This window comes from Lasioglossum baleicum, chromosome 12, assembly GCF_051020765.1.
Source record: "Lasioglossum baleicum chromosome 12, iyLasBale1, whole genome shotgun sequence".
In the NCBI taxonomy this organism is placed as follows: domain Eukaryota; kingdom Metazoa; phylum Arthropoda; class Insecta; order Hymenoptera; family Halictidae; genus Lasioglossum; species Lasioglossum baleicum.
In genome coordinates, this window is record NC_134940.1 from 12811174 (window position 1) to 12822971 (window position 11798).

Below are 11798 nucleotides of genomic sequence, written 5' to 3' on the forward strand. Positions count from 1 at the left end.
GTTGCTATTGCTGTTGCTGTTGCCGTTGTCTCGACCGCTCCGACCGCCTGGACACGACCATCTCCGCTGTAGCCACCACTCTCGGACGCTGCGCGCCTCGGCTCGCCTTTCCCCGCCGTGCCCCCGGCGGCTCCACCGTCCACGACGGGACGGGAACCTCGTTACTCCGGCGGGGCACGGTGGTGGAAGTCCGCAACGGAACTTTGGTGCAGCTGCGACGAGCAGCTGACGCGGAATCCTCGGTTAGTCGGTGTTCGGACTCGAGTCGCGAACCAACGCGGCCCGATTTCGTGCTCGTTCGCGAGATACCGCTCTCGCGCGCGCGGTCGACGCATACTCTCGGAGAGGAAAACAACGCAAACGTCGTAAACTCTCTGTGCGTGTCCGTCTGTTCGTCGGCCCCCTCACGCCACGCACCGCCGGTGTTTCTCCCCGCAGTGTTGCGTTCGGTGTCTGTGTCGAGATACTGTTCGTCGATTTTCGAATTCTGTGATCGGATCCGAGATCGACGTTGCAAGCGGCGATTGAATCTGCGATAGATACACAGAGAGTTAGAGAAAGAAAGATAGACAGAGGCAGTCAGACAGTCAGATAGGCAGAGCAAGAAGAGAGGATACAGAGAGGTGTGCGCGTTCGGACGCGTCTCGGGACCTGTGTGCAAGGAGAGCGGGAAACGCTCGTCAAATGAACGGACCAGCCTCGGACGGTCGCGGGCAAGAGAAAGCAGCCTCGTCGACGCGTCGACGCCGAGTGTCGAGGATTCGCGACGACCCGTCGTGTCCGTCCAGTGGTCGTCGGCCGCGCGGACTCGCCCCGGCGGTGCTCGAGCGAGCGCGTTCTCGCTCGCGCTCGCGCGAGCGCCGCGAGACTCGCTTAGCCGCCATCGTCCTCGTCACAGTCGTCACCGCACCCGCAACTAGTTCTACTCGCCGTGGCGAGGATCCCGCGCGTCGTCACCGTCTCTTCTGGTGAGTGGAAAATCAAATAGAAGCGGATCTCGCACGATCAAGGATCGATGATCGAGGAGCGACCCGATCGAGGACCCGAGGCGGCGCGGACCCGTCTGACAGCGGAGCACGGCCAGACAGATGTCGCGAGCGGCGCGCGATCGAATCGAGCCGGACCGAACCGGCCCGAGCCGATCCGAGACACGTTCTCCATCTCGTTCGCTCGCCTCGACAGCGCTGCTCGCCCACGTCGCCTCGTAAAGTAGGCGTCCGTGTAAATACAGTGGCTCACGAAAGTATTCGAACGCTCGCTATTAAAAGTTTAAACAGTAAAAATATACATGTTAGCCTTAAGTTCTGAAAGTAATGTTCCTAGTACTATAAGGCACAGGTGTCGAGATCGTATACACAAAAGCTCGACCGTGTCGGATAATGTTTGTAGAATTTGTGTGGAACGTAGCAAATACGTACTGAAACGAAGTAACAAAAGTATACGAATGGCGTTAATTATGCGCATTTTGTTTTGTATCGACGCATTACCTGCCGACAATTACTTCGTAGCCTGTCAGAAATCTATATTTCGCATATGCAATCCGGATACTCGTGTCTTGTAGTAGTCACAATGTTGCTACCAGAAGTTAAGTTTAGCTTGTATATTTTCACTATTTTAACTTTTAACGTCGAACGTTCGGATACTTTCCTGAACCACTGTACGCGCGCGTACGTTTAAGCTACATTTTCACGTGACGGTCCGCGATTATCTTCGTTTTTGTTTATGTTCATTTTGCCGGTTTTTTAATCGCTCGCGGGTCACCCCTTGGAACACGGCGGCCGTGCTCCAGGAAACAGTAGTATTTTTGTCGAATCGAGATGGAAACATCGGCGACTCTTGTCGCTTACAATGCCTTGCGCGTGGTTTCCTTCCTCCTCGTCGCTGGTGAGCATCATTAACCCCTCGATAGATCGGTAAGGATCGACAGCTAGAACGAACGGGTATCAAGTCATTTCGAATTGTATTTCTCGGGCTGTGTATAACATTGAACTCATTTTGCGCGATGCGTACGAGAACTGGTACCTCTGTTGAACTTGACGTTACAGGGGTAATTTTAATCCTTCTCCTAGACTACAAGCTGTCTTCGTCGCCTTAGCATGGTAACACCGCGCATCCCGATTGCCTACGACAATAACAGTGCAAATGATAATGCGTCTTCGCTTCAAATTATATTTGCGTTCATAAACAACCGTGTAAAACGACGGTCATTCAACCTTCGAATGACGGTGAACGAGTCCATTTTGACCCGGTATTTCAGTCGAATCATCTGGCTATTAATCCGGTGATTAATACTCTCGGGATAGATTCAAGCTGTCACAGTAGTTCGAGAACCTGCTGATTCAACCTGCTTGGGCCTGTGTGATCGCATTAGCCGAGGGTGTATATCTTCTGTTAGTCATAGCTATTTTTCTCTCGCTGAAAGGGTGACGCACTTTCGATCGATCGTTACCTAAAACGTTCACATTTCAGTTAAACGAACTACATACCATTTTCTAATCTTACACTATCTCCCCAAGGCTAAACATAGCGTTGCTTCAACAGCGAAGGGCTGAAACGAAATTGATAAACAACGACCTAACTTAACGAACTCAAGTCCTGTCATTGGTAGTACCATTGGAATCGTCTACCTGTCAAGCGTAGATCTCTAGAAATCTTCATTGTCGGATGATTGAGAAGCTTTCTGAAACAGAGGAGAGACGAGCGTGAGCGCGAGTTGTTGCAAAATCCTCGGTGACAAAAACGCCGTGGGGCGACCTTAGCGATAATGTCACGTGAAAACGTAGCTTTACGGACGCGCATACCAACGTACACACGCAGCCAGGTTGCGCGCAAGCCCTTCTCGCTCTACACGCACCTGTTCCGTTGTTGTCGTTCCGGCGCGCGGCATGCTTACATGGGACAGCTCGTGCCCGTGCCACTTGCCTGCCGTTGCTGCTGACGAGAACAACGTTGCTTGTCCCTCGACGGGAGACGTTCCGACGGAAAACCTCGTCTCATCATCATCTTCGTCGTCTTCGCCGCTCTTTTTCCTCCGAGGGAATCGTCCTGGCGGTACTCGAAGAACGCGATATCGACCGCGGATCCGCGCGTCCTTCTTGCTCTCTCCCTCGTTCTTTCTCTTCCACTCCTCTCTCTCTCTCTCCCGAACGCTTCGAGCCGCTTGCGAGTGCTCCGGTAAACTCGCCGGCGCTCTCGGCTCGAGCACGCGAGGTCGCAGCCTTCCCTCTCCCTCTCACCCTTTCTCCGTTGACGCGTCTCTTTGTCTTTCGACTTCCTCGGCTTCCCACCTATACGTTCTCCCGTATATACTCTCGCTTCTTCTCATGGTTTCGCTCCCTCGCGTTTCCCTTTCTCTATGGGAGCGCGTGCCGCTGCTGATTTCGCGCGGAAAAATCATGGAGGACCGCGCGCGCGCGCGCTGATCGCTAACTACGAATTCCATTCGGAACGAGTTACGCGAGCAGCAGATCGATTAGAGCATCTTCTTTGATTCCTGATCTTCTTTCACTCGCCGCACCCCTTTCAAAATCTTCTTCGACGCGCAGTCTCCTTTTCAAAATACTTCTTAATCAGCATTTGGAGAGAGGGTAAATTTTTAGCTGAAAAGCACACGAGAAGGTGTACATATTATTTACCGGCGATTATTTCATATTTTTTGGCTGTTCATGGCCGAGGATTTTTTAATAGACCTTTCAATAGCAATAGTGTTGCAAGTATACCCAATGAAACAGTGTCGCTTTTGAAGCTCTCGCGATACTAAACTCGATCCTGCGATCTGATGAGGGTTGATTCGCCGTAGGAGCGTTCACCGCGAAGCAGGTTCGAAGGCGCCGCGCCGTCTTGCGTTCGCGCGACTCCGAGATCTCGCTGGCCGAGCGGTTCTCCTTTATCCTTGTTCCTCTTCTGGTCCATCAGCCACATTCTTCCAACGACTCGTTCGCTCTGCACTTCGAAAAGAATTGGTCCTGGTAACACAAGACGATACACATAATGATCAGATATAATGCAGTCTGCATTGACCGCACGATGCAAGAGCTACATAGACATTTGTATTTCTTTTCTTAATCATTCTCTCTCAGTCGAGAATAATACAACAGTATCTGGAAATTTTTAAATATTTTCTACATAACATCCGCAGACTGCTTGTTAACTTTTCCACCAGCATCGCGTAAAGATGACGAAGCAACAGTAACATCTGCTTCGCCAATTGTCCGGTCGACATTGCTCGTAGAGAAAACATAAACGACTTCGAAAACACAGTGTACCGTATTTCTTCATTTATCGCAGCTCGACCATAGCGTACCTATAGACCGAAGACCGCCGGTCTACAATCCTACGGTCGAATTCGTAGATAAACGAAAACTGGTCCGGTCCATTAGGCCGGCGAAGTAGGAGGAGGATGACGATGCTCGGGGTTCGCAGCGTGTCGCATCGCGTCACGATGGTCGAAGGCGCCGCGCCGCGAGAGGAAGATGGCCAGGGCCGAGAATCGATCCGGGGGCCGAGTGGAAAATTTCGCTGGACTTTCTAGGCTCGGTGTTGCGCTCGTAGGATTGGTCGCATTCGCGTTCGCGACGGCCGTAGGAGAGATTCGGTCCGCGAGACGCGCGGATTATATGCAAATCCTGTGCGGTGAACACGCTCGGCGCTCGTCGGTTGGGCGCTTAGCGCCCCCGGAGACCGCGAGAGGATCCTTGAACGCTGAAAATCTCGGCGCCTAGGTCTGCTTGCTGCGATCGAGAACCGAGTCGAGCCGAGCCGAGCACCGTGACGGAGCGACGCGCGAGCATGGAAACGCGCGAACGAGAGAGCGAGAGACAATGGCCGAGGGAAAATTCCGTGAATCGCGGTCGAGAGCGCGAGAGCTCGGATCGATCGCGCTCGAACGATTGCGAAACCGAACGCCTATCGATCGCGCTCGCCGTTTGCGAGCCGTTTACACCAGCGCCTCGCCCGCTGATTTCCTTATCCTACGACTACAGTAAACCCTCCTATAACGCGGTTATCCATAGAAGCAGGAGCAGAAATTCAAATCCATTAATCTAACACGGTGCGAATTAATCGCCTCACAGGAAGGTTGAGTGTAATTATTCTCGATCGGTTCCCGCGGATCTATCTACGCCGCCGTGCGCCGTGAAACTCGCTCTCTCTCTCTCTCTCTCTCTCTCTCTCTCTCCGAAGGGCGAGTCTTTCTCGGAAACGATAGGCCGCCGAGACACCAGCAGTTATGGCTTTTTCGAAGAAAGATTCCGCGGGCCGCGCGTCACTCGTCAAAATATACACCGATCCAGCGCAAACATGCGCCCACAGACGAAAGGTTACGACGGCGAGCGTCGTCGTCGGCGTCATCGTCGTCGCAACGCAACGGGGGCAAGCCAATTCTTCATTCCGGTTCGCCGAGCGTGGACGCAGGGTGGCTGCCGAGGGTGCGCTGTGAAATAGTTTTATCGTTATTCGTTGATGTGCCAGTATAGTGAAACGCCCCTCGACGAACAAACGGGAAAATGAAATGTTGACATATTTTATCTACCGGAAGCCTATTAACCCTTAGTAGTCGAGTGGCGACTCTGAGGCTGAAAATAATTGTGTCGTAGCAAAACGAAACATAAAAATCTTCTTTTACATAATAATACCAAACGAAATGATTAGACTCATTAACCGGTCGGGGCTGGTTGATTTATCATTGAAAAATTCTAATTAGTAGATATAGAAACGTTTATGGTTGCGCCGACCGAAGAAAGAACCCTCGCGCGTCGTCCTCGTCACTTCCGTTTCGAGGCGTACGACAAGGCTATAAAGTGGAGTCGTTCATTTATTATTTATCGATGCGCGCCTGGGTGGGAACACCCCACGACACCAGGACGGCGAAATGATATAATAAAATAGGTATAGTGCTTAGCTGTGCTCACCGTTGAGAGGACCATGGCGTCGGTGCTTCCGCTTCGACTCGACTCCGTGAAAATTTTCATTTGTTAACCCTTCAGGGACGACGCTCTACTATCAGTTTGCTTCTCTATGATCGACGTTACTCTTGATGATATTTAGACTTGCCGACATTTTCCTTGGCTATCTCGCAAGTTCGGAAAACGAACGATAATGCATGGGAACGCATCGCACGATTGTAAGATCCAGAACAACTACATGGACATTTCCATTTGGTTTTAATAATTCCAGTGAACTGAAAATCACACGGCAGTATTTCAAAATTTTTTAAACGTCCATATTCCTTTACATTTGATCTACTCAGTGTTTTCATAAATACATAAAATCTGCAATCCAGTGATCAATTCTGAAATAATCCTCAGAGTCAGTGCAAGGTCCAGACGTCCTCCCTAAAGGGTTTATGTACGAGCAAAGTATAACAACTGTTTGGTATATGTGTTCAGAGGATCGTCGCCGGCGAGAACGAAGGACGAACAGGTTGCGTCCATCGCAGACGAGGATGGAGCCGAGGACGCCGTTGGCCCTAGCTCTGACCCTGGCCTTGCTGTCGTCGCTCGCAAGGTGCAACGCCTCAGAGAGCATTATAGGTAAGTCGATATAAATACGTTTTCGCCCGATCGATTCGGCGGCGGGCCGATCCGCGCGGCCCGACTCCGTCCCGATCGCGTTCTCCGCTCGCGAGCGCGTCACGCTCCATTTGCAGGTTTTCAACGCTCTATTCTTAGTCTATCACCATTATCTCTGCATCTATTTGCGTCGGGGCAGGCCGAGTAGAGTGGAGTAGATTGGAATCGCATTAAAACAGAACAGAGTCGAGCAGTAACAAAATAGAGTGTAGCAGAGTAGAGGAGAGAGGAGTAAGATCAATCAGAGCCTAATAGAGTGGAATAGAGCGAAGTGGAGTCGAGCAGAGTAGCATTGAGCCTAGTAGAGTCGAGTATAGTACAGTAAAGAGGAGTAGAATCAATTAGAGTAGAGTAAAATAGAGCAGAGTGGAGTCGAATAGAATCGAGTAGACTCAAGTGGAGTCGAATAGAATTGGGTAGAGTCAAGAAACAGAATCGCATAGAACCTAGTAGAGTAGAGTAGAGTGCAATAGAATCGGATAAAATAGAATAGAGCAGAATCGGATCGGGTCGAGTCGAGTACAATCGAGTTCGAAGGGCAAGTCTCGGATCGGAGAGGAATCGGATTGGTCCGAGACGTTTAGCGATCGAGGGGCGGGTCGTCCGCTGCCGGTTCCGGGTCGCGCGGGTCGAGAGTCGCGGGTTTCGCGAAGGAAAGAGGCCTCTCGCGTTTCCAGCGCGCAGCGAAACCGATCAAAGAGGCACGCAGAAGAGAGAAAGAGAAAAGAAGGCGAAGAAAAAGGCCGTGAACACCAACGCCGCGTCCTTTCTCGCACGCATTCCTGCGCGCTTCGACCGCCGCTGAGATTCTCGCGGCGCTTTCGATCTCGATCGCAACCTCGAAACGCGTCGGCGACGAGTCGCGGAAACCGTCGGGAACAGGTGCTCTCGCCTCGAAAACTACGACCAAGCCGTGTATTTCTGTTCCTTCTTTCTCTCCTTCTTTCATGTTGTTCGTAAATTATCGTTACCAACGCGAAAACAAGCCGAAAACGTAACAGCGAAACTCGTGTGCATCAGTGTTTACAGATCTCTGTTAGGTTCCTGGAAAAATCCGTGCGAATTGACTATTCTCTGACACTCTGGTGCTCTGGTTTATCGTGCATGTGCTTGCACAGCAGCATCAGCATATTTTTCGCGCAGACTTCAATCCGTAATTCCACATAATCGATTGCACAAGTGTGAATGATACGATGTTATGATCGAACAAAAATAAAGAAAACTTCTTCCAAGAAATACACAGATGGAAAAGAGACTAGCCGATCCGTGACTCCTAACGCAATTATTTTCCGGAATCGAATAGTCTGTAAGTAGAAAGGGTGCACAATAAGCAAACGTGTTCAAACCGAGAGTCCAATGCAAACAATTATTTTGCATAAAGATCCACTATCTGTTTATAACAAACGAGCTCGAATTAGGAATTGAGTAAACAGAAGGATCACTTGCAAAGGAATTAGCACCTTCAATTTTGAGTCTTATGTAGCTAATGTGCACTCTTACATTAGTGATACCGTGCGACGGGATCAGCGGAAAAGGGAGAGAGTCCAACATCGACTTGGACCGTTTGCATTGTGCACCCCGACGGCAAAGACGTCGGAGTTGGTTCGCGAGAGCGAGCAACACGCTCGCCGGTTCACGTGGAACGCGAAGGTCGGCCGTCTGAAACGGTCGACGTCGTTGCGGATCGCGGTGCCAAGGTATGGCGTGGATTATCTCTTGGAGAAATCGATATCGTGCGACCGCGAAGCGCGCTGTGCCGTATCGTGCCGATTCGATCCGATCCGTTTCCACGACGGACCGCCGCGCCGGATTCAATTCGCTCGTCAGTGATGTTGGATCACCAGTTACTCGCAGCCTCAGTAATCTGTGTTTAGCAATACACTTTAGGTGTTAAATGGTCGGAAACATTCGAACATTCTAGAGTGCAGCATTGGGGGTGAATTACTCGAGGGTGAAAAATACATGAATTCTTGCAATGTTCAAAAGGATGCGAAAAGTTCAAAGACTTTAATCTAAGACAATTTCTTTTATTCTGCATAGTGGAGGAGTTACAGCGGAAAATAACTTACACTTGTGTAAAGATATCGAAAGAAATGCATCTATCAAGAAAGCAAAGTTCAGTCGCTCGTATGTGTATACTAAGATTTCAGAAGTCGAGCTACATAAATTAAGTCGCTCGATGTGGGTGGCATCCTTTCCACTCTCCAGAAACTCACCCCTACGTACAATGACGTTGCAGAGAACAATTTGCAACACTTTATCTGCTGCACCCTCCACAAGTCTCCCAAAAATCGCAAAACAAAGAGATTGAAGTTCGAACCATTGTTTTACAAGAGGCGATAAGTGAATAAAACCTCGGTTTGAAAAGTACAAGTACCCGGTCCGCTTTCGTCCGGATTGCAATAATGATTAGCGTCGCGGATTTGCTTTCAGGGAGCCGGGAGACGTGCGACGTCGAGGGAGAAGATTTCACCGTCGACAAGATCCCGAACACCAAGTGCTTCAACTGCATATGCAAGGTAACGTCGCGATTGCGATCCATCGGCTCGGTCGCTGGTGTTTTCGTCTCGGCGACGCGCTATCTGTAGACCTATCGGTCGCAAAAATGCTTTCGAGTATCGTCCGCGACTCGGCTCGACTCGGCTCGACTCCGATGGCAGCTTGAACTGTCGGCGAACCGACAATTATCAGCACGTTTGGTTCGTTGACTCGCGACGAGAATCTCTTGCTCTCGGTCGATCGGGTCGCGAGCGCGAACTCGATTATCCGCAGACTTAGAAATTTTCGAATCGCGAGAACAACATTTCCCCGAGATTCTGGATTGAGTACAGTACGGTACAACATCTTTGAGTTTCCCACCCCGTGGCCCGATTCTCCAGAAATCGTGTCCTCGTTTCACCTTAAACTGTTTTGCGCGAGTCCGCTACGGTCCGAGAACAGAATCCGCTTACAATGCACTGGAAGGACCCCAACTGTCCCACTTTGATTCTAACGAGCTTCTGTACAACGATAGCATGCAGGTCAATGATGCTACACATGAAATATTAGCCGTAGTTACTTGATAGTTCCAAAGATATAAACAATTGAAGTCACAGACTCCTTTATACACACACATTAGGTCATCCCATAAGTCGTGTCGCTTCTTATCGCACTTTGCATATATAAACGTCTTGCTATTCAACTTCTTTTTATGCAGCTTACCGACATGCGACAGTCTAAATTGTGCATTCGATTATTTTCTATTTAAATAAGTGAAGGAACGAGTGTGTGTTTACGAAATTCGTTCTCGGCGTCGCATGCAGTGTGAATTTAAAGAGGGCATCAGATTAACTTTTTCCTGAGGAATACGCAGACATCGATAGAGATCAAAGTCGGACAGTTCCTTCGCTCGTTCGTCCTGACGGCCTCGCCGTTCGTCCTTATTCGAGGAAAAAACGTAAAGGTCCGTTCTCGTCCGCTCGTTCACCGGCTGCGAGCAGCGTAATCTTTGTTATTTTCGAAAGCCGCGACCTTCTCGCGCTCGCTGCGCGGCTAGCCAGCGTGACCCGCGTTCAATTGCCGCTTTACGCAATTCGGCCACGAGATAAATCCCAAGGGTTTAATTATAGGTCGCGATAACGCGTCGACCGCGAGACCGCGAGAAGCAATTGTGCACCGGGAGAATCTCGGCGATAGTCCGAGCCCGATAGTGTTCTCCGGCGAGAACCGACTATTCGGCCGCCGTCCACTCGTAGCACGGAATTCTTCTCGCCCCCGAAAGCTTTCCGTCAGCTTTTCTATTTTCTGTTCTCTCTGTGTGTCGCAGAACGGCTTCGTCGAGTGCAGAAAGCAGCATGAGTGCCCCAGCATCGAGGGCTGCTACACGCTTCTCGAGCCAAGGGAAGACGAGTGCTGCCACAGGTGCAAAGGTATGGACAATCCGACCGGGATTATCGCACGACTCTAAACGCTGATCTGTTCGACGAAAACACGGTGACTCACGGTTTGGATCTTGCTCCGGAGAAAATTGTAACACGACTCCACATCGCTCGTAGATTTTTCTGAAAAGTGTGACAAATATTAGTATCACTTGAAAATTAAATTTATTCGCGAATACCGTACTGTGTTAATTTTCGTAGATAGATTCTTGTCAAATAATGGCAAGCCATAAAAGTAACAGGTAGCCTTATAAAAATGATAAAAATGACAAGATAGAATTTATTTCGACTTTGTGCGGTTTGTATTATGAAACACTCTCTTTCTACCGTGTTTCCGGGATAATCGCGCTGCGGTAACCGGTCTTCTCCGTGCCTAAATTGTCATTATACTCGGTGGGAGTCCGGTGGGATTACGGCGGGGTCATCCGGGCTTCCGGCGTCGGACTCGAGCGTGTCCGTGCTTTCACTGGGCCTCGGATACGCTTCAGCCATCTCTTGAACAAACGCATCTTCGGCTCTCATGAGAATTCCCATCGTCCCGAATCGCTCCAATTGCCTCGGAGCTCGCGCGAACGAGGGTCACGAGCGCTCACGCTCTTCGCGATCCGCGATCCGCGAAAACGAGCAACATGGAGGAGTTTCGGCCGAGAGGAATGCCCCGGGGCGCGGAGCATTGTTCTCGCGGCACAAAGCCGCTTCTGTTCGCCGATACGGCCGATAAACCCGAGGAACTTCGGCATCGCCGCCGTCCTCTGAGCAGCGTGTTTACACCGGCCTGTCGTCGACCGACAGCCCGACAGATGCGCTCTCGGCCGCACCGCGACCGCGGCCGCGGCCTCCTTATCTCCGGCTCTATTAATTGGGCGACGCTCTGACGCAAAACAACCGTTCCAGTTCGCGCGACCCGCCAACGCGCCTTTTCCTCATCGAAAAACCCTACAGCCGGCCGTTCATGGAGTTCGGATAGCTTCCTCACCAGATACTAAATCCTCGAGCAAGAAACACGCCAGCTACCGTGTCAGCTTCCACCCTAGATGCATTAGGACGCGTACTACTATATAAACTAATTCTCCACCTCATCTTCATACTCTTCCTCGTCGAAGTAGTCTGCAGTCTTCTCGGTTACTAAATGCTGGAACCACAAACGTTGAAGTTATCGAACTAGCTTTGACTGTAGATACATAGTACACGAAAAGAGCATAAGATTAGGATACCTACAGGAACACTGAAATGTTGGGAAAATAATTCCTCCATGACTCGGCTTACACCCGAAAGCGTCGACAGTGAGAACTGTATAACGACGGGACGTGAA

The 11798-nt window shown here is 50.4% G+C and overlaps 2 protein-coding genes across 6 annotated transcripts in view; one reads left to right on the forward strand and one right to left on the reverse strand.

Annotated features, from left to right (window-relative positions):
- Nucleotides 1-11798, forward strand: part of Cv-2 (crosveinless 2-secreting protein) — a 16568-nt gene continuing 4770 nt past the window's right edge. The window contains exons 1-4 of one of the 2 annotated variants that reach the window (XM_076434265.1): nt 1-968; nt 6387-6530; nt 9003-9088; nt 10375-10477. In XM_076434265.1, coding sequence (XP_076290380.1) covers nt 6443-6530; nt 9003-9088; nt 10375-10477 — 277 coding nt within the window. In that variant the 5' untranslated portion in view covers nt 1-968; nt 6387-6442. Of the gene's footprint in view, nt 969-1940; nt 5427-6386; nt 6531-9002; nt 9089-10374; nt 10478-11798 lie in introns of those variants that run through there. The other variant, XM_076434264.1, reaches the window with a different exon arrangement.
- The window catches only part of Upf1 (Upf1 RNA helicase), a 20995-nt gene continuing 20659 nt past the window's right edge, over nt 11463-11798 (reverse strand). For 3 of the 4 annotated variants that reach the window (XM_076434241.1, XM_076434240.1, XM_076434238.1), the window contains 2 exons: nt 11705-11776; nt 11463-11618 (listed from right to left, as the gene is read on the reverse strand). The gene's annotated coding sequence lies outside the window, so the exon portion shown is untranslated. The remainder of the gene's footprint in view (nt 11619-11704; nt 11777-11798) is intronic. The other variant, XM_076434239.1, reaches the window with a different exon arrangement.